Raw genomic sequence first — 22911 nt, forward strand, 5'->3', positions numbered from 1 at the left:
TAGGCCGGCGCAACCTGCCCCCGGGTCCCGTGCCCCGCTCCCCGGGATTCGAGCCTGAGAGGCAGAGGCGAGCCGGCGGCGACCGTCCGCGGCAAGGCCTGGGCTGGAGAGCGTCCCGACATCCCGCCGCCGCGAGGAGGCAAGTTGGGGGCGGGGCTCCCGGGGCCGCAGCCCGCGGTGCTGCTGTGCAGCCCGCGCGCCGCTCCCCTCTGGGCCTGCGGGTCTGTCGGGGGCGTCCGGCGGGGCCGCTTTGCGCTGCGGGCGCCTCACCTGGGGTGGGGGCCGCTGTGGGCTCCCCGCTTTCCCCGGACGCGCGCAGAAACTGGGGGCTCCGGCGGCGCTGCCCCAGCCGGCAGGTGGGGCACTCGAGGTACGGGGGCTTGGCGGTGGGAGCCGCGTCTGTCCCCCCCGGAGCAATTGGGGCTGCAGGCCCCGCTCCGAGGAATTTTGCACCAAAAGGATGGGGGGGATGGGAGGGGGTGTTGCAGGCGGGTCCTCGCCTTCCCAGGTCCGTGCCTTTCCTGCTTGCAGATCTGGTTCCACATTTGCTACGTAAGAACCACGGTCTTTTTAGGAAGGCGAAATATTTATATGCCCAAATCTGGTCGTCAGGTACGAGTGTTTTGGGGAAAAAAGCCGAGAAAATGCAGGCGTTTTTTGTTGCGTTCTTTATTGACAGTTTATTTACTAGCTTTTTTGCATCTCCAGAATATTTTCATTTTAGAAAAGTCATGTGGTTTAATTCTCTTACGAATTCTAAGTTTAAATGTGGCGAAGGTTTAAGAGACTCTTATCTTGTAAATTAGCGGGTTTGGTTATTTTTTTTTACCCCATTTCCTAATATCCTTTGTTGTTGTTTTTTTAATTGCAGCTTTACCGTTGTAAAAGCCCTCACAGGTGCATTGATTCATTCAACAGATATTTCTGAAGGGCCTCCTATGTGCCCAGCTGCTGGGATGGTAGCAGTGGTCGTCGCAGCAATTCTAGCTTCTTGGAAAAGGACAATAGACATAACATGTATATTATGCTCTGTGATAAGTGTTAAGGACAAATATTAAGGGGAGGGGACGGGTAGGGCGTGTTGGGGCAGGGGTGGAAATTTTGGGTGGAATATTCAGGTAAGTGTTGAGAAGTGGCATTTGAGAAAAGACCTTGGAGGTGTGGGGACTGATTTCAGTCAGGGAGAAGAGCGCCAGGGCTGGAGCGTGCCTGTGTTAATACAGGACCAGCAAGGAGGCAGAGGGGAAACTGGCCCGTGACATCAAAGAGACGAATGTTCTTACGGACTTCGGGTTTTCAAACTTTCTGAGATTGGAAACCATGGGACAATGTTGAGCAGAAGGGTGACTTCATGTGACCTACATTTTAAAAGGATCACTTGGGGAATTCCCTGGTGGTCCAGTGGTTAGGACTCAGCTTTCTCTGCCTTGGCCTGGGTTCGATCCCTGGTTGGGGAACTAAGATCCCGCAAGCCTGCGCAGCGTGGCCAAAGGAAAAAAAGAAAAAGGATTATTTGAGGCTAAAAGGAAGAAGGGAAAAAGTGTGGACGGTTAGGAGGTTGTATTCATTTTCCTGTTGCTGTTATAACAAATTACAGCAAATTTACTGGCTTAAAAGAGTACAAAGGGACTTCCCTGGCAGTCCAGTGGTTAGGACTCTGCACCTCAAATGCAGGGGGCACGGGTTCGATCTCTGGTTGGGGAACTAGGATCCCACATGCCATGTGGCACGGCCAAAAAATAAAAAAATAAAGAGTACACGTTTATCGTCTTACAGGTCTGTAGGTCAGAAATCTCACTAGGCTAATATCGAGTTGTCAGTCGAGCTGTGTTCCTTTTAGGGGTGCTAGGGGAGACTCCATTTCCTTAACTTTTCCAGCTTCTGGAGGCCACCTGCATCCCTTGGTTTCTGGCCTCTTCATCTTCAAAGCCAGCATCATAGCATCTTCAAATCTCTCTCTCTCTCACTTCTGCCACTCTTGTCTCCGCCTTATAAAGACACTTGTGATTACATTGAGTCCACTCAGATAATCCAGGATAATCTCCCCATTTCAAGGTTCTTCATTTAGTCACAACCACAAAGTCTTTTTTTTTTTACCATGTAAAGTAGAATACTCATGGATTTGGGGGATTATGATGTGGACATCTTTGAGAGATCAGATGAGAGACTATAGTGCCTTGGACTACTTCATGAGTGATGGAGGTGCTAAGTGGTCCAGCCTTGGATGTGTTTGAAAGGTAGAGGGTTTATTGATGGATCAGATGTGGGTTATGGGGAAAATTAGTCAAGAAGGATTGACTACAAAGGTGGAATAATCATTTGGAAAGAAGATTCTGGCAATGTGATTAATCACTGCTATTTCTTAATTAGGTTTTGCAGTTTCGTTTGTTGATTTGCAGTTTCTCAATTAGCAGTTTTGCAAGATTTGGATTGGTATTTTCAATTGATTTTGAGATTCCTGAGGGCAGGGATCATTTCTGATTTTGCCTCCTAGTTTGTCCCTAATGCCTGGCATTAGGATAATCTCGCAGTAAATATTTAGTGAATGAGTAAAATAATGGTTACTGGAATCTGTTTATTGTATTTCATTTTGGGCAGTATTGTTTGCAAAACTCTTTTAATATGTCTTTATGTATGTTAAGTGTATTCATCTATGGCTAAGTGAAAGTATTGCACACAATCCATGATGTTTACATAAACAAATACGGAGTGTAGAGGTTTTCTTCCTGTAATGCTTGCATAATAAGATCTATGACATCTCTTTATGACGTTAACAGTGTTGTGGTGATAATATTTTTCAGCTTGCATTAAAAAATTGTGTTTTACTTTAAAACTAGAATGATTTCCTTAGAAGAACAGAGGAAGAACAGAAGTACTGACAATTCTGGGTAGCTCTTTCTGATGGCTTTTCAAAGAGAATACTGACCAAGCTCAGTGTTTTCAGCAGAATGGATCAGATCAATTTTTATTCTCTAGACACATTATTGATTAGCCTGGAAAGCAAAGCAATATGTATTTAGACTGCATTGGATTTTGCCTATTAAGCACACACTCTTAGTCATTTACATCAGACTGTCAGGGATTAATAGGTCACAGATTGAATTGTATTGTCCAGCAGTTTCTTAGGGTAGGGACTATACAGGTAGCTGTAGCTACCGCTTTTTGTATTAACCTCGTGTTGATGCAGTTTCCGGGTAAGTAGTTTCCGCTCTCATAGCGTTACAGTATTAGAAGTGACCTTAAAGGTCATCCATCTACTCTGGGGCCTTTCAAACTCTGGAAACCTGGGTTTAGTAGGAGGCGTGGCCACCCCCAGGATCTATTCATGTGATTCCCTGCCCTTTCAGGGTGCCGCAGATGACCTCCCTTTATATTTGGAAGGGAATGGTGCCTATTTATTGTGTTTGGGAATTATGAAATATTATAATGCTTATAGAACTAACCTTTTAGTAGGTTTTATTTTGTACATATTGAATATATATGTGTGAGAACAACTTTCTTATATGTAACGTGAGTCCTTGCCATCATGATCATATATGGAAAATAAAGTGTTTTTGTATGTGTATTTAATGTTATTCATGCAAAATCTTACATTAGATATTAATTTTTTTTACAGAACACATACTTTGAAAAAATTAATTTTATGGGGCTTCCCTGGTGGTGCAGTGGTTGAGAGTCCGCCTGCCGATGCAGGGGACACGGGTTCGTGCCCCGGTCCGGGAGGATCCCACATGCCGTGAAACGGCTGGGCCCGTGAGCCATGGCCGCTGAGCCTGCGCATCCGGAGCCTGTGCTCCGCAATGGGAGAGGCCACAGCAGTGAGAGGCCCGCTATACAATGTAGCCTTGTAGCTTATTTATTTTATACACAGTAGTTTATACCTCAAGAATTCTTTTTCTTAAAGATTTTTTGATGTGGACCGTTTTTAAAGTCTTTATTGAATTTGTCACAATATTGCTTCTGTTTTTATGTTTTGGTGTTTTGGTTGAGAGGCATGTGGGATCTTAGCTCCCTGATCAGGGATTGAACCCTCATCCCCTGCATTATAAGGTGAAGTCTTACCCACTGGACTTCCAGGGAAGTCCCAAGAATTCATATTTTTTAATTGATGGTAAAGCAGGTCACTAATCTTCAGTTTTTACTCTAGTTGCGGCGAGAGCAGGGGCTACTCTTCATTGCAGTGCGTGGGCTTCTCATTACTGTGGCTTCTCGTTGCGGAGCATGAGCTCTAGGCACACGGGCTTCGGTAGTTGTGGTGCGTGGGCTCAGTAGTTGTGGTGCACAGGCTTAGTTGCCCTGCGGCATGTGGCAGCTTCCCGGACCAGGACTCAAACCTGTGTCCCCTGCATTGGCAGGCGGATTCTTAACCACTGCACCACCAGGGAAGTCCTAATCTTCAGGTTTATGTAGTAGTATTGTTTCCCACTTGAAGACAACTAGGAAGCTAGAATGCTTCAGGTGTGCTTTGATTAATCACACTTACCCTCTCATCTTTGTTTCCTTTTTGATGGTATAAAATATTTACCAAGATCTGTTTTATTTCTTTCCTTCTCTCACCATCCTAAAAAACCTTAAAATCGTTACCTAGTGTTTGAGTTACCTCTTTTCAGTTGCTTTTACTGTTTGCCCTTGAAGTCTTCTCTGAAATACTGAAACAAATCCCCCAATTTATCTTATACAAACACAGATACAAAATAGTGCATATTTTTAACAGACTTTATCTGCTGATACTAATATTATTTCAGAGGAAGGGAAATAACAATAGAAAATAACAATAGAAAAATCAGAATTTAGATTCCAACGGCAACCTTTTCTGACAACAGAATTGTTCTGCGTGCCACCATCACTTTCTTATCCTCTTCTCACGTAGTTAGGTGGCAACTTCCTTTAAATTTTAATATTATTAAAAGCCCTTTGGGCCTTTCTCACCTTCTGAGATGACCCACATCCTGTCTGTGTAGTGTGTTTGTCCGAAGGCCGCTCTCGCCTTCTGAGATGGCCCACATTGTCTGTGGAGCATGTTTCTCTCTAAATAAATCCACTTTGGGACTTCCCTGGTGGCGCAGTGGTTAAGAATCCACCTGCCAGTGCAGGGGACACGGGTTTGAGCCCTGGTCCGGGAAGATCCCACATGCCGCGGAGCAACTAAGCCCGTATGCCACAACTACTGAGCCTGCACTCTAGAGCCTGCGCACCACAACTACTGAGCCCCCATGCCGCAACTACGGAAGCTCGCACAGATAGAGCCTGTGCTCCGCAACAAGAGAAGCCGCCGCAATGAGAAGCCCACGCACCACAATGAAGGGCAGCCCCACTGGCTGCAACTGGAGAAAGCCCATGCACAGCAACAAAGACCCAACACAGCCAAAAAAAAAAAAAAATTTTTTTCATGTCAGGAGATAAGTGTCATGGCTGATCTGGGTCATAAGAAATTATGGACTTTGACAACTGATCTACGACAAAGGAGTCAAGGATATACAATGGAGAAAAGACAGCCTCTTCAGTAAGTTGGTGCTGGGAAAACTGGACAGCTACATGGAAAAGAATGAAATTAGAACCCTCCCTAACACCATACACAAAAATAAACTCAAAATGGATTAAAGACCTAAAGGTAAGATCAAAAAACATAAAACTCCCTGAAGAAAACATAGGCAGAAAACTCTTTGACATAAATCTTAGAAATACTTTTTTGAATCTGTTTCCTAAGGCAAAGGAAACAAAAGCAAAAATAAACAAATGGCACCTAATTAAACTTAAAAGCTTTTGCACAGCAGAGAAAACCATCAACAAAATGAAGACAACCTACTGAATGGGAGAAAATATTCGCACACGGTATGACTGCTAAGGGCTTAATATCCAAAATACAACTCATACAATTCAATATAAAAAAGACCCCAATTTAAAAATGGGCCGCGGACCTAAATAGACACTTTTTCAAAGAAGACACACTGATGGCCAACAGGCACATGAAAAGATGCTCAACGTCGTTCGTCATTAGAGAAATGCAAATCAAAACCACAATGAGATATCACCTCACACCTGTTAGAGTGGCTATCATCCAAAAGTCTACAAATAACAAACGTAGGCAAGGATGTGGAGGAAAGGGGACCCCCTTGCACTGTTGGTGGCAATGTAAACTGGTGCAGCCACTGTGGAAAACAATATGGAGGTTCTTCAGAAACCTAAACATAGAGCTACCATATGATTGAGCATTTCCACTCCTGGGTATATATCCGAAGAAAACAAACATGCAAATTTGAAAAGATACCTACATCCCAATGTTTGTTGCAGCACTATTTACAGCAGCCAAGATCTGGAAGCAACCTAAGTGTCCATCAACAGAGGAATGGTTAAAGAAGATATCAATATATACAATGGAATACTACTCAGCCATAAAAAAGAATGAAATTTTGCTATTTGCAACAACGTAGATGGACCTGGAGGGTATTACGCATATTGAAATAAGTCAGAGAAAAGACAAATATTGTATGTTATCATTTATATGTGGAATTAAAAAAAATACAACAAACTAGTGGATATAACAAAAAAGAAACAGACTCAGAGATAGAACAAACTAGTGGTTACCAGTGGGGGGAGAGAGGGGAGGGGCAAGTAGGGGTAGGGGATTATACTCCTATGTATAAAATAAATAAGCTACAAGGATATATTGTACAGCACAGAGAAGATAGCCAATATTTTATAATAACTATACATGGAGTATAATCTATAAAATTTTTGACTCTGTTGTACACCTGAAATTAACATAACACTGGAAATCAGCTATACCTCGATCAAAAAAATTTACAGATTTTGGGAAAACAGAGTAGAGAAGACTTACAGGAAGTTCATTTGTTAATGTTTTAGGTGTTGATAAAAAAAAATAGTGATATGTGACACACGTGCGCACACACATACAGAAAGACGCCCACCGTCCCTTTTATTTGAATGCTCATTTGGACTTTCTTGTTGTTTTCTGACTTGAAGGCGTTGTGGCGTGCTTTTTCGTCAGAGCTATTGCATGTTCACACTTCTAGGTAAGAGAACTGGAGGAAAGGAGGCAAAAGACAATGTGGAACTTTTAACTTCTCTTCCCAAGTTTTTCTGTTGTATTTAATGAGCCCCCTTTCCCTTTCTGTCTTGTCTGCTGGTACCTTGCCTTCTGGAAAATAAAAACTTTGAGGAAAATTCAAGAAAGTGTTACCCAGTCTTGCTCTTCCATGCGTATGTGAGGAAGCGAGGAGAAATGAGTTTTCCTTTCTTTCAGTTTAAAGTGCCTGAGCAATTTTTCTAGCATGAAGAACTGTGACGCAAAAAGAAGTACGACTAAGACAGCCCCAAATCCAGTTTCTCACTCTTGAGAAAAGACTGACGTTTGCATTGATGGTGTTAATACTTCTTTAAAAAATGATGTCTACTCTCTGTCCAAATTTTTATCTTCATGCCTCCTTAAATTTTTACGTAAATGCTTATTTTTCCAGGTAAACATTGACGAGCAGGCAGTCTTTCAAGGATTGCTTCATCTAGGATTCGGTTCGGATTCCTATAGGCTTAATTAGTATTGGACTAGTCTTTGTATAAGATGTGTTTATGCTGTTTGAAAACAAACATATATCTATACATGTATTCTTATGTTTCTCTAGGTCACCTCTGCAGAGATATATAGGAAACTAGTAACACTGATTAAGGGAGGACGGGAACCAGGAATGGGGTTTGGAACGATGTACCGTATTCTACATTTCTTTTTATACTTGCAGTTTCCCCCTGTGTATGTATTACTAATTAAATTTAAACACAGAAAGAAAGAAAAAGGAAAGGTTGATTTTTTTTCTTTTTTTTTAACAGTACACAGTTTTAAAGATCTTCTCTTTTCTTCACAGTGATATCCTAAGGGAAGATGGGAAAGGGCTGTAAGGTTGTGGTTTGTGGCTTGTTATCTGTGGGGAAAACGGCAATTTTGGAGCAGCTTCTTTATGGGAATCATACTATTGGTAAGATTATTTTTCCCTAGTTTCCCTGCAGGTTCTGGGAACTGGTCAGGGTCCTTTGTTGGTCATGCTAACTTAAAGATGGGCGGTGGTGCACAAAAGTGAGGTGTCATCGAGAGGGACCAAAAGTGTCATAGAAATCGACAGAGATGAGGGGGGGAAAGTAGGCGCAAGGAAAAAAACATCTTTATGTTGTTGAAATTCCAGAGTGCTTGCGCTTAACTCTGTTAGAACAAGAGTCATAACAGGTAAGAAAAATGTTGTCTCTATGTGGTTTCCAGTGTGTTTACATGATGAAGAGTGGTCTTGGAATCACAGACTCACTGACTTCAGAATACATTGAATGATCTCTCATTCTCATTTCAAACATGACTTTCCAGTACTGCTGTATAGGTTTTAAGAATGGAAGAGCCAGCTGTTTGCTGCAATATGACCTAATTTTGTGAATCGGATTATCTCATTCATTTATTCATTCATTGAGTTAAATAATTGTTCAGTACTTGCTCTCTGATACAGGCTGTGAGGATTTAGAGGTGGAGAAGCATCTCTGGCTTTAAGGTCACAGTTCGGTAAGGAAGGACAGACATAACACGTTAGAATGAAACAAGGCTTATCTTAAAGATATACGTAGAATCATAGATCTTTGAAGTATTTATCGCTGGCAGGTGGCTTCAAGCACATTTCTGTCTTTTATTAACCATTTTGATGAACTCTGATCCTCTTCCACCTTCCCAGAATAATATTTAACAACTTCGGTTAAATCCATATTTGGTTTTTATTAATAACGATGCCTGTGCCAGAAGGTCTGAAAACCTATCACAGTGCTGCACTATTGGTTCTGAATTTTTCACCTTCAGATTCTAATTTATGCCAGTGAAAAAGTAAATTATGCCCAAAGGGGGAAAAAAAGAATCCCTTTCCCCTCTTCAAACCCCAACAGATTTTGTTTCTGTAGGCTGTGTCTTAGGATATTTTTATTGTATTAGAGATTAAACCTGAGGAAATTAAAAAAAAACTTATCACGTAAAATAATAACAATAAACTTATTATATGCTAAGGTAACACATTTTAATGAAAAATAGTTATATTTTCAAAAAAATTTAGTGAGAAGATGAGTGTTGATTTACGTTTTTTTTGTTGTTTTTTTTTTGCGGTACGCGGGCCTCTCACTGTTGTGGCCTCTCCCGTTGCGGAGCACAGGCTCCGGATGCGCAGGCTCAGCGGCCATGGCTCACGGGCCCAGCCCCTCCGCGGCATGTGGGATCTTCCCGGACCGGGGCACGAACCCGTGTCCCCTGCATCGGCAGGCGGACTCTCAATCACTGCGCCACCAGGGAAGCCCTGATTTACGTTTTTGAAAATCGAATGTCCAGCCTGATAGAAGGCAGCTGGGTTATCGTATCTGCTTGCCTTTGCATTCAATCTGCTGTTATATGTTTTTTTAGTTGAAATATGTGAAGAAAATATGGCCTCACACAAATATGTGGTTGAAAAAGGTAGGAATATTTTAATAGCTTTGCAGATAATTGTGGACTTTCTTCTTTGGTGTTTCACTAAAACTCAATCAGTGATGGTTATTCAAAGGTTATTGCAGTGTGGAGTCTGAAGCCACATCAGTGAACTTCTCCTGTTCTATTACATTAAAATCTCATTGATTTATCTTGCACTTCAAATGGGTTTTTTACCCATGCATGGTTTCTTAACATTTATGAATTGGTCATTTGGAAAATACTGGTTAACTGAGGTAAGCAGATCTTCCAAATACCATTTATTAATATCATCACCAGTCTCATCAGTATTGGGAAGCTATCAAGTTTCTGCTGATGGATACAATTCTCATTTTTGCTTGAAAGCTCAAATATTATCATTAACAACAGATACTATCAGTTATTTTCCTTGAAATGATAGGCTCTCGTTATTCATCTTTGAGAAAATGTCTGTCAGATACCCTGAATAACCATGGTTTTTTTCTGTTATTCCTTCTTTAAAAAAAAAAAAAGAAGTGGGACTTCTCTGGTGGTGCGTTGGTTAAGAATCGTCATGCCAATACAGGGGACACTCGTTCGATCCCTGGTCTGGGAGGATCCCACATGCCGCGGAGCAACTAAGCTCATGTGCCGTGACAACTGAACCTGCGCTCTAGAGCCCGCGAGCCACAACTACTGAGCCCACGCACTTCAACTACTGAAGCCCACGCCTAGAGCCCGTGCTCCGCAACAAGAGAAGCCACTGCGATGAGAAGCCCGCACACCGCAACTAGAGAAAGCCTGTGCGCAGCAGGGAAGACCCAACACAGCCAAAAAAAAAAAAAAAAAAAAAAAAAAAAAGCTATTTCAGCTTGAAACTCAAACGCAAGAGCTTTTCCTCCAGTCAGTTACCATTATTCATTAAGCAGAAATACTTCATGTACACTTCTCATTAATCACATAGAATATTAAAGAGATGTAAAGATACATACTCATAGATTAGGATTTAATAAATTTGGTAATTTTTCCTGCTTCATCAAGGACATTCTTAAGTGAAACTGGCTTTTTCTTTTGAAACTGCAAGTATGAGGTGTTGAGGAATTCAACCTCTAATACAGTTGGTGCCACTGCCTTGATTTGTACTAAGGCCTCAGCAGTTTTTTTTTAGAGAATTTTTTTTCAATTAATTAATTAATTTTATTTTTGGCTGCGTTGGGTCTTCGTTGCTTCGTGCAGGCTTTCTCTAGTTGCGGCGAGCAGGGGCTACTCTTCTTCCCACGGGCTTCTCATTGCAGTGGCTTCTCTTGTTGCGGAGCACGGGCTTCAGTAGTTGTGGCAGTGGGCTCGGTAGTTGTGGCACGTGAGCTCTAGAGCACAGGCTTAGTAGTTGTGGCACACGGGCTTAGTCGCTCCACGGCATGTGGGATCTTCCCAGACGAGGGCTCGAACCCGTGTCCCCTGCATTGGCAGACGGATTCTTAACCACTGTGCCACCAGGGAAGTCCTGGCACCAGCAATTTTACCCATCATTACTTTTATATCATCAGCGCAAATGTCAACACAGTGAAAAAGACAAATGTCTTATATTATTATGAAAATAGTTTTGCCCATATGGGTTCCCTGAAAGGAGACCTCAAGGGATCTCTGTAGACCACACTTTGACAACTGCTGGCACATGTAAATATCCTCAGCTGAGCAGTATTATGTACTATGATTGTTTCTTTTCTTTCTTTTTCTTCTTATGGAGGCTAATATTTGCTCTATCACTTGTTTAGTTTTGTTCATACCTTTTGCTGATTCTTCCACATGTCCAGATGGTTCTCAGTTCTCCATGAGGTCAATCATATCAGTAATCCACCCCGCCCTTTTTTGGGGGGATATTTTTCCAGGAGCTAGCGTTCTCTTATCTGGGCCTATTGTACAACATAGAACTTCCTTTTACTTTTTCTTTCTTCCTGGGTTTGATTTCCTGTTTCCTAGATCTCCTGTCACCTTCTGTTTACGCCCTTCTTTTGGTGGAGCACATCTTGCAGTGCTCTTTTGGGGGTTGAAAAGGTTGCCCAATGGGATGAGGCATCGGGTGATGACAGCCCTCAGAATGCCCTCTATGCCTGGTGCACAGTAGTAATCCTGGGGCTTCTGAATAAAGGTATTTACTGTTGTCCCTATGCTTCCCTTTACTCTCATGTGAGGTTTTGTTTTCCGAATCTGGTGTCTTCCTCTTTCTATGATTACATGCTAATTTTGATGGTGGGCCTCCCTCAAAGAGTTCCCTGAGAAAATGTGCATGATACGTATTCTGAGGCTTCACGTGTTTGAAAATGTCTTTACTTTCATTCACAGTTGAGTTATAATTTTGATGGGTATAGGATTCTAGATGGAGAATAAGTTCCTTCCAAAATTTTGAAAGCATTGGTCCATTATCATCTTTTCTCCTTCTTTTATTATAAAATGCATCATACATATAGAAAAGTGCATAAAACACGCATGTGGTTTAATGAATAATTACAAAACCTTTGCATAACCTCCGCACAGGTCAAAAGGTAGAAGACCGCAGGTACTCTTGTCAGCTCCCCGTGTTCCTCTCTTCAATCAAAACTCAGCCCTTCCCTTGACTTTTGGTTAATCCCTTCTTTTCTTTATTGTTTTGCCACCTGTGTATGTATCACTGGATGACATCGTTTATTTTTGTCTCTTACTGACTTGATATCAACGGAATCATACCGTATAAATTTTTCAGTGTTTGTTTTTTTTTCACTCAACATTATAGTTGTAAGACTCGTCCATATTGTTTTAAGTAGGTGTGGTGTAATTTTCACGATAGGTATATTGTCTCAGTATACCTCCATTTATTTACCTCTTGTATCTTTTTTTTTTTCCCCGCCCCGTGTGGCATGTGGCATGTGGGATCTTGGTTCCCTGACCAGGGATCAAACCCGTGTCACCTGCATTGGGAGCGTGGCGTCTTATCCACTGGACCGCCATGGAAGTCCCTATTTACCTCTTGTATCTTGATGAACATTTGGGTTGTTTCCAGTTTGGGGCTATTAGAAATAGTGCTGCTGTGAAGAGTCTTATACACGTATCCCAGCTATGATTTGGACAAGGTCTGGGGGGATATACCTAGGAATGAAATCGCAGGCTCATAGACCATGTGTATCTTCAGTTTACCAGATTCTAATATCTTCTTCCAGTGCTTCTGAGAGGCCAGAAGCCATCGTGATTCTTGTTGCTTCGGATGTGGACGCTTTCGTAGGCTCTCTCCCCAGTGCTCTGAAATTCGCAGTGGTGTATCATAGGATCAGTCTGTGTTCATCCACGGTGCTGGGCACCTGGTGGGCCCTTTCAATATGGAGATGTGTGTTCTTCAGCTCTGAATTATTTCTCTTCTGTGTTCTCTCTTTCTGGAGCTCTCTTTTTGGATGCTGGATCTTCTGGACTCGTCCTCTGATTTTTAAAATTTCTCTTCTGTTTGAAATTTCTCAGCATTTTGTTCCACTCTATGGGAATTTTCCCCATCTTTATTTTTCAGCCCTTCTACTGAGTTGTCATTTCTTAGTATCCTGTTATTTCATGGATGCACTATCTTATCTCTTTGAGTATAATATTTGGTAGTTTTTTTGTCTGTTTTCTTTTCTTTGCACAGTCTTTTTCTTTTCAGGTGCTCTTTCCTGAATTTTGGTCTCTTTCTCAGGTATCTGGTAATCCTTGGTTGTCTGCTTGTAATTAAGAATGGAGAACTGAAAAGCTAATTTAAAGCTCTAAGCATGTGGATAGGGTTCATGACCTTGCTTCATTATAAGGTGACCTGGGTGGGGCATTTGTTGGTTTACCTCAGAGGTTAGCATATTTAGGATTTCTCTGTTTTCACTGGCCAGATTCCCCAGATCCCTCCGCCTAGAGGATAAAGAGTTGGCCGCCGAAGTTTTGGGAGCAGAGGGGGCACGTCACTGAGTTGCCCCTTGTTTTCACTGCGGACTCATACCCTCTGTCCCACATCTCAGCAGCCTGTTTTACCCTTTCTAGAAGTGCAGCCTTAGTCTCCTGCTAGGACAGAGGTGGCGTGGAGTGGCAGAGGAGATGCAGAGTCGTAGCTTCACTTGATGTATAGGGTGAGAAAATCTCAAAAGGTCTAAGCTTAATGGGAGAAGGAAGGGAACCAGCCTGGCTTTTGGTGGACAGAACATCCACCATGACAAAAGTCTTGGTAGTTTTTGCTTTTAAATTTTTTGTAATCGAAGCCCAATAAGTTTATGTCTCCATAGACTACCTCTTGCACTAGTCATTAACATTCAAAGTGTTCATCTTCTCACCTTAATCCCCTCATCCACAAATGGTTGTTGCATACTTGCTGTGTACACAGAAGTGTTGTTTCTCTTGAGGAAGTTCTAGGTGAGTTGAAGAGACAAAACCCACAGAAATGGAGCAAAGTCAAATGGATTTTACAGGGCTCATCATCAGGCGAGCAGGGGAATGAAATTGGGGCTCCAGTTATGAGCTCACGCATTCATTCATTCATTCAGATGTTTACTAAGGACTTTCTATGTATGTAAGTCAATTCGTTAGTCCTCAGAGCTCCGAAGAGAGATTAGCCACAGTCCTGGCTCTCGAGGAGTTTCCACTGCAGCTCCGGAGGGGACAGATACGAAACGAGTTTAGGGTGAAGTGGTATTACCTGTACAAGGCACAGTAAGAGCAGGATGGAGGGAAGTGGATAATCTGAAGAAAATCTACAGAGCTGACGTTTCAGCAGAGCCTGGAAAGGATGAGGTGTTGACCAGGTGTTTCCTGAGCTGTTACAGTCATTCAGGTGAAGGGAGCAAGCCAGGGGGAGTGGAAGCAGGCAGTGGATCGAGCAGATGTCTCAGGTGTAGAGTGGCTGATTTAGGACCACATTCACCCATACTTTCCTTGTTCAAAGAGAACGCTGAAGACTGACCAGGTGGGATGGTGATCAAGGGACAAAAGCAAGGAGGAGGGACAGGTGGGGCAGGAAAGATAACAAGTCCTGTTAGTTTGAAGGACTTGGAGGACATTCACACAAAAGTGCACAGTAGGTACTTGGGAATTAAGGCCTGGTGCCTAGACCCAGACTGGACATGTACTTTTCTGAGTCCTTGAAACAGATCCTGGAAACAGTGGAAATTGTACAGAGAAAAATCAAACCCAGGTCCTGTCCTTGGCGCTGAGGAAAAAGAAAATGGGGGGCTTCCCTGGTGGCGCAATGGTTGAGAGTCCGCCTGCCGATGCAGGGGACATGGGTTCGTGCCCCGGTCCGGGAGGATCCCACATGCCGCGGAGCGGCTGGGCCCGTGAGCCATGGCCGCTGAGCCTGCGCGTCCGGAGCCTGTGCTCCACAACGGGAGAGGCCACAACAGTGAGAGGCCCACATACCGCAAAAAAAAAACAAACAAACAAAAAAAAAGAAAATGGGGCCACTTAGTTGTTGAAGGTACTTTAAAAACCAGCCCTTAATTCTCCAATTGAGATAGTAAGTTCTTTGACTCTTGTAAGTTACTTCTGAAAAATAAGTAATAGTAAATCTCACTGCCATATTTTTATTTTTTTATGTCTGTATGGAAGAAATAATCTTAAAAAGCACTTTGTTCATTTACTGTAACAATTACCTTTCATTTTAAAGAAGCTAGTAAATGGAAATATGATTCTTATGTGTAGTAAATAAGGAACCTAGAAGGCCACCTTCTAAAGGACGAGAAAGTACTCAACAATTGGTATTGAGTTATCCAGAAAGAGTAACAGCTTTTTTTTTTAATTGAGGCATAATTGACATAACATTGTATTAGCTTCAGGTGAATAACATAATAATTCGATATTTGTATATGTAAAAGTAATTCCTTTTTAACCCCAGGAATGGAGGACTGTGAAACAATGGAAGATGTGTATATGGCTTCAGTGGAAACGGATCGGGGAGTCAAGGAACAGTTACATCTTTACGACACCAGAGGCCTACAGGAAGGCGTGGAGCTGCCAAAGCATTATTTTTCATTTGCTGATGGCTTTGTTCTTGTGTACAGTGTGAATAACCTTGAATCCTTTCAAAGAGTGGAGCTTCTGAAAAAAGAAATTGATAAGTTCAAAGACAAAAAAGAGGTACGTGGGTATGTTAAAAAATGCCAGCTATGAATTATAACGTTGAAATGGTAGCATGGGCTTTTGGGCAATTAAAATATTTTAAAAGCATTAAATTGTATTCACAGTATCTGTAATCTTCATGATTTTTTCCCTAGCCCAGGAAATACAGGACTGAGTTCAACCAGGACCAGCATTTGACTTTCTGCCTTTGCTTCTTCCCATGTACAACTTGAATCTTAATGACTCCATATTGCAAATACTACATAGTTCATTTCACGTTATTTGGGATCATTGTTTCCTAGGGCTTTTTATTGTCTTCTTGGAGAAATAGGATTGTCCTTAGCCTTAAAAAAAAAAAAAAAAAAAAGAAAAGAAAAGAAGTGTAAAAAACTAATAAATAATTAGTGGCTTCTATCCACTTACCATTTGAAAATAAGATTCTTACTATGGTCTGTAAAGTTTTAGATGATCTGGCCCGTGGCTGTCCTTTCACCCTTAGCATTCTGTTCCTCTGTCACTGTACTCCAGTGGTCAACTTTCTGCTTTTCCAGCATGATAATTTTGTCCCCCTGTGAAGTCCTTCTCAGTGGCTCGTTCCCCTGCCTGGAACTCTCTCATCGCAGGTCTTTCTCTGGGTCTTGGCATGGCTGACTCCTCAGGGTTTAGGGAACCATGTCATGAACCCAATTAACAGCACTGGCTAGGTGTTCTTAACCTAATTTTTACTTAACCTAATTTTTATGTATTTTTTATGTCATACTTTTAATTTTGAGGTAATTGTAGATTCACATGCAATTTTAAGAAGTAATAGAGATCCCTAACTCAGTTTCCCCCAATGCTAATAACACTGTGCAAAACTATAGTAAAATAACACAACCGAGGTACTGACGTTTATACAGTGAGGGACCCTTTCCAGCACTGCAGGGACCCCTCATGGGACCTTTTACGGCCTCACGTATTCCCCTCCCATCCCCTCTCCCTCCTTAACCGTTATCTGTTCTCCATTTCTGTAACCTTGTCATTTCAAGAGTGTTAACGTAAATGGAATCGCAGTTTGTAACCTTTTGGTATCGGCCTTTTTCACTCAGCATAATTCTCTGGAGAGTCAACCAGGTAACTGCGTGTATGAGTCGTTCATTCCTTTTTCTTGCTGGGTGGTTTTCCATGGTGTATATGTACCGAAGTTTATTTAACCACTCACCTGTTCAAGGACCTCTGGGTGGTTGATACTTAAATTATTTTTATTATTTTGAATACTAACTTACTTTGTGAATAGATAACAACATTCACAAGGTTCAGTCTTCAAAAGATATAAAAAGGTAAGTAATGAAGGCTCCTCTCCACCTGTTTCCCATCTTTCTCACTGAGACAGATAAGTGCTGTTATTTTGGGGGAGAATCCCCCAGATTTCCCTCCCTGCCCCCCTAAAGTTAAAAGTATAGTTCAGTGAACTCATGTACTTGATACTTGAATCTTAGCTCTGCTTCTCAACTTTTCTGCCTTTAGTTTCCTTATCTATAAAATAAGGAGAATAATAGTACCTTTCTCATATGGTATATTATGGGGAGTTAAGAAGCACATTCATTCAGCAAATGCTTATTTTTAAATTTTTTTATTGAAGTAGAGTTGATTTACAATGTTGTGTCAATTACTGCCATACAGCAAAATGATTCAGTTACACATGCATATACTTTTCAAAATTCTTTTCCATTTTGGTTTATCACAGGATATTGAATATAGTTCCCTGTGCTCTACAGTAGGACCTGGTTGTTTATCCATCCTGTATATAATAGTTTGCATCTGCTAACCCCAAACTCCCAGTCCATCCCTCCCCCACCCCCTCCCCCTTGGCAACCACCAGTCTGTTCTCTATGTGAGTCTGTTTCTGTTTCATAGATAAATTCACTTGTGTCATACTTTAGATTCCACATATAAGTGATATGATATTTGTCTTACTCTGTCTGACTTAACTTCACTTAGTACGATAATCTCTAGCTGCATGCATGTTGCTGCAGATGGCATTATTTTGTTTCTTTTTACGGCTGAGTAATATTCCATTGTGTATATGTACCATGTCTACTTTATCCATTCATCTGTTGATGGGCATTTAGGTCGTTTCCAGGTTTTGGCTACTGTGCATAGTGCTGCAGTGAACATTGGGGTGCATGTATTTTTTCGAATTAGAGTTTTCTCCGGATATATACCCAGGAGTGAGATTGCGGGATCATACCGTAGTTCTATTTTTAGTTTTTTAAGGAACCTCCATACTGTTCTCCATAGTGGCTGTATCAATTTCCATTCCCACCAAGAGTGTAGGAGGGTTCCCTGTTCTCCAGCACTTATTGTTTGTAGATTTTTTGATGATGGCCATTCTGACCAGTGTGAGGTGCTACCTCATTGTAGTTTTGATAGCAGATGCTTACTGGGCTATGTGCCTGGCACTGTTCTAGGTGAGGCGGAGGGAATACAGTAGAGAATAGAACAGAGTCCCTGTTACCATAAAGCTTCTGTCTGGGGGGTGGGGGAGAGAGGGACAACGAACAAGTATGTATTGTGAGGAGTGATGCAGTGTAGGAAGAAACGTCAAGCAGAGTGGGGAGTGAGGGCACTGCTTTCTGTAGGTGATATGGGAAGGCCTGGTGAGGTGACTTGCAGCAGAGATTTGAAGGGTGTGAGGGAAGGGCGCAAGCCGATGTCTAGAGGAGGCTGCTCCAGGCGGAGGCCCCAGCTGAGCAGGGGCGGGGGCGGGAGCATGTTGCGCCAGGAGCAGCATTGAGGCCAGAGCGGGCGGGGCTGGGAGGAGGCAGAGCTGAGGGCGCCTCGGGATGGGAGGCAAAGGGATGGCAGGGTCTAGCTTGGGTGGCACGCACTTGTTTTCATGTCTGTTTTAAAAAATTGAAAGGGTAATGGTTGCACATGGTTCAAAATGAAAATGATCTATAGAGAGGACTCTAGTGAACTTGTTCCCACCCCTGGGTTCAACCGTCTATCTCCTGTACCTCAAGCGTGCTGTTTTAATGTTTTACCCCTTTCCTAGTCTGGGGGCGTCCTTCCAGAGTTTCTCTGTGTAAATACAAGCAAACAGAAATGTATATAATTTCTTCTTATTTTTCTCTCTGTTGTACCAAAGGTAGCATATTGTTGTACACCTTGTATTTTTCATGTAATGTATCTTGGAGTCCTTTCCATAGCAGTTCTCAGATTCCTTTTTTTTTTTTTTAAACTAATGCCTAGTATTCACTGTGTGGCTGTAGATGTATCACACTTATTTAACCAGGCTCAGATTGATGGAGACTTAGGGTTTCTCTGGTCATTTGCTATCATGAACTATGCTGCAGTGACGAATCTTAGACGTTTGTTATTTTGTACATTTTAACGTAGAGTTGAAAGATCAACCAGCAGAAGTTAGGTTCTTGAGTTAAAGGTAAATATAGTGACAAGTTACTGTCCATAGGAATGGTATGAAAATGCCTGTTTCTTCAGTCCTGACAACAATGTGTGGTTAAATTTTTGGATTTTGTGACTCTTCTGGGTGAAATGGTATTTTCATAGTTTCATTTGTCCTTAATGTGAACGAAGTTGAACCTCTTTTGACTTATTTTTATTTTTATTATTATTTTAATATTTATTTGGTTGCACCAAGTCTTAGTTGCTGCAGGCGGGCTCCTTAGTTGCGGCATGCATGTGGGATCTAGTTCCCTGACCAGGGATTCAACCCAGGCCCCCTGCATTGGAGTATAATTGCTTTACAATGGTGTTAGTTTCTGCTTTATAACAAAGTGAATCAGCTATACATATACATATATACCCATATCCCCTCCCTCTTGCGTCTCCCTCCCACCCTCCCTATCCCACCCCTCTAGGTGGTCACAAAGCACCGAGCTGATCTCCCTGTGCTGTGTGGCTGCTTCCCATTAGCTATCTATTTTACATTTGGTAGTGTATGTATGTCCATGCCACTCTCTCAGGAAGTCTCATCTTTTGTTTTGTTTTAAAATGATCACTCTGGGACTTCCCTGGTGGTCCAGTGGTTAAGACTCCACACTTCCACTATAGGGGGCGTATGTTTGATCCCTGGTTGGGGAACTAAGATCCCGCATGCTGTGCGGCCAAAAAAAAAAAAAAAAAATCACTGTTGACTTTCACCTTGAGGGACAAGGTGAGAAGCAGAGTTTAGTTCAGATGCTCTCGCTCTAGAGCACTTTGACATTTACCGGCTGGAGAAGTGAGAAGGCAGCAAAGGAGTCTACAAAGTGGCCTTTGAAGTACGAGGAACACCAAGAGATAAGGGTGACCCAGAAGGCAAGTAAAGTCGGCACTTTAAAAGGTAGGAAGTGACCAAGCTATGTCAGATACTAAAGGCAGATCAAAAGAGCCGAGAGGTGGCCAGCTTTAGTAACTTGGGACATCTCAACGACGACAGTTTTAGTGAAACGGTGAGACAGAGTCTGATGGACTGGATGTGAGAGAGTTGAGCACAGCAAACATAGCTCTTTGAAAGAGTTTTGAGTCAAAGGGTAAATATATTGTCCCCTAAAAGGGGAACAGAGAGGAGCTGGAGAAGGATGTATCAGAGGGTTTTGTTTTTCAGATGAGAGAGATGGTTGTACGCAGTGGGATGATTCAGCGGAGAGACGCAGGTGAGGGGATAGCCGATGGAGTGACACCTTGTCCAGGTTGAAGAGGGTGGGGACATGGGCTTAGAGGACCGTGGGGCTGGTAGACGTGGCGGTGGAAGCACCTGACAGTTCCCTTCTAGTTGCTCCTGTCTTCTTGCTGACGTAGTGTGGATATCAGATGAGGGTGAGACGGGGAAGGCAGAGGGAACGGTGGAGGTTGGAGGAGGACCAAGGTAGGAGATGCCGTCCTTCCAGGGGAAGTGGCGGGAACGTGATGTGTTTGCTGGAGAACAGCAGCGCGCTGGAGGTCGGTGGTTACGAGCCGGGACCGGCCAGCGGGGTTGTGTTTTCTCCCGCCACGTTCGGTAAATGGTGTCGGCAAAAGGTACAGTTAAGAGTTCAACTTAACCGAGGTGGCGGCGGGGGCATACGGCGTGATGACGATGGCGAGGGAGCGAACGAGGAGAAGCTCGGCGCGGGGAGCGCCGAGGGCAGCAGCGGGGTTGCAGGACCGAGACAGAGGTGGTAGCGCTGGGGCTCGTGGGTCCCTGCGGTGCTTGCGGGATTGCTGCAGAGGGGTGCGGGGGATGAACCAGGAAGGCAGCGGGCGGAGCGGGATTCCCGCACTCGAGGTCAGAGAGGAGAGTGGTTGTCCTGGTTCGTGGGAGCGAGTGGCTGAGGTCAGTAGGGCAGTTAGGATCTCTGAAGTCAAGGAGCTGAGGGATGAGGTTATCGGGTCACCCCCAGGGCTGCTGAAATCACCACCAGTATGACGGGAGTAGCGTGTGGGGTGACCACGGGCCAGCGCTGGGATGGGCAGCAACAGCCGGGCCGGGGAGCAGGGGGCAGGGGGCGCAAGGCAGAAGCAGCAGCCCTCGGCCTGAGGGTTTCTAGGAAGGGACCGCGTTGGAGGTGGCCCCGAGCCTAGGACACCTCCCCCGCTGTGCCCTGCGGGCGGCCGGGTGAGCACGCAGCCAGGCCAGAGGGGAAGGGAACCTTCGCCGCAGAGACGGGGTGGGTGGTGGGGGGCAACGGGAGGGCTGGCTCCTGCTGAGAGACGGAGGAGAGCCCTGCCTGCCGCTCCGTGCCGCTCCATCCCGCTCCGTCCTCCCATCGGAGCGCGCGCACGTCTCGAAGGCGGGAGCCCGGCCGTGGCGCAGAGGAGCCCCCCTCCACCTCCCCGGCCTCCTGCTTTAGGTGCCTTTCCAGGCACTCTCTCAGCGTCTGGAGGTCACCACTCGTCTCCCCTCGCGCGGACTGTGACCACCCTTCTGGTCGCCTGAAACAGTGCCTGGGGGTAGCGAGCGCTCCACTTCGAGGGAAGGATCGATTGCCTTGCATTTAGGGTAAAATGTACCTATTGGGTGCTACGTTCAACACATATTTAGTGCTTGTGTCAGGTGCTTTGCTACGTTTAGGAGTGATGTGAACAGAACAATTCCCGTTCTCAAGGAACTCAGGCCCCAGGGCTGCAGACCTCTCACGGCTCCAGAAGTTCCGTGGTTGTATCTTCAAGTACGTATCGCAGGTTTCCCAGACAGCAGGTAGAGCTAAACTGAAATGTAGACACACCTCAGTCAAACTGTTATCTGTACCCTCGATAGTGATTTCCCCAAGTCTGTCTTCCAGCCGTATCCGAAGTTGAGTAACTTCAGCTGTTGCATAGTCAGCAGCCTGTAGAGCATCTGCGTTTTTAAGGAGATACACCAAGTGAGGAGGGGTGAGGTAATGCCCTTTACCCTTCAGCCTCACGCCTGAGGATCAGTTTGGATGAAGCACTTTGTTAAATGGGACAGTTTTCTTCCTCCGTTTTGTCTAGGAACTGATGCTGGCAAAGTGTGATCTTTTTTACCCGTTTCTTTCAGGTGGCCATTGTCGTGTTAGGAAACAAAACTGACCTTTCTGAGCAGAGACAAGTGGACGCCGAAGTGGCACAGCGGTGGGCCAGGAGTGAGAAGGTGCATCTGTGGGAGGTGACGGTCACAGACCGCAAGACCCTGATCGAGCCCTTCACCCTGCTAGCCCGCAAACTCTCCCAGCCCCAGAGCAAACCGAGCTTCCCTCTGCCTGGGAGGAGAAGCAAAGGCAACTCCAGCTCTGAGAACTAAACCCTAGGGTGCACAACTGTCCCTTGAATGGTGACTGCCTCGAGGTGTCTGTGAACTTATGTAAAACAGGCCATTTCTGTCTACCTTTGGTCCTTAGGAAGACCCTGGGGAAGTAATTTAATGCACTTCCAGTTATGATTCAGTTACTGTTCCCTGACATGAAATAATAATATACTTGCGTTCTCCTTGTTTCAGACTTGTCCCTAAAATTAGCACCTTTGTTATCTGTATTATGTTGCATTTGCCAAAAGAATAAAATAAAATTTGGGTGGTATGCATGTGTACCTGTGAGTAGCTCCCCTCACCTTTAACCCGTCTCAGAAGCTGTCATTCTGTGTAACTTTATGCAGACTTACCCGCTCAAATGTTAATTTTGTTTTTGAAAAGTTCACTCATCATCTAAGGTCTAGGATTATGAAAGGACATTTTGTGTGTGTCCAAATTGGATCACAACAGTAAACAATCTGGGTACTAAGTTAAGCTAAATTTTATCTGGTAGGGATCTTGCTAAACCTGTGATTTAGCTTTGTTCAAATTATGCTTAGCATGAATTGAGTAGGTGGTGTAAATACGTTCCAGCTGGTGCTTCCTTCTGTAGGAAACTGCTGAACACTTACGGACAGTGACGCTTCCATTTCCC

General features: G+C 43.7%; 1 protein-coding gene across 4 annotated transcripts; it reads left to right on the forward strand.

Moving 5' to 3' along the window:
* Nucleotides 1–2: 2 nt before the first annotated feature.
* On the forward strand, nt 3–22545 carry NKIRAS1 (NFKB inhibitor interacting Ras like 1). 4 transcript variants are annotated; one of them, XM_073803653.1, is made up of 5 exons: nt 3–139; nt 7641–7765; nt 7878–7988; nt 15321–15562; nt 22029–22545. In XM_073803653.1, exons 3-5 carry the CDS (start codon nt 7895–7897, stop codon nt 22269–22271), a joined length of 579 nt encoding a protein of 192 aa, XP_073659754.1. In that variant the 5' UTR covers nt 3–139; nt 7641–7765; nt 7878–7894; the 3' UTR covers nt 22272–22545. The 4 variants fall into 4 exon arrangements, with proteins under 4 accessions (XP_073659754.1, XP_033711150.1, XP_019804184.1 ...); XM_019948625.3 differs by lacking the exon at nt 7641–7765 and having other exon boundaries at nt 5–139; XM_019948626.3 differs by lacking the exons at nt 3–139; nt 7641–7765 and adding an exon at nt 220–370.
* Nucleotides 22546–22911: the final 366 nt, after the last annotated feature.

The sequence above is a fragment of the Tursiops truncatus genome, chromosome 4, assembly GCF_011762595.2.
Source record: "Tursiops truncatus isolate mTurTru1 chromosome 4, mTurTru1.mat.Y, whole genome shotgun sequence".
In the NCBI taxonomy this organism is placed as follows: Eukaryota; Metazoa; Chordata; class Mammalia; order Artiodactyla; family Delphinidae; genus Tursiops; species Tursiops truncatus.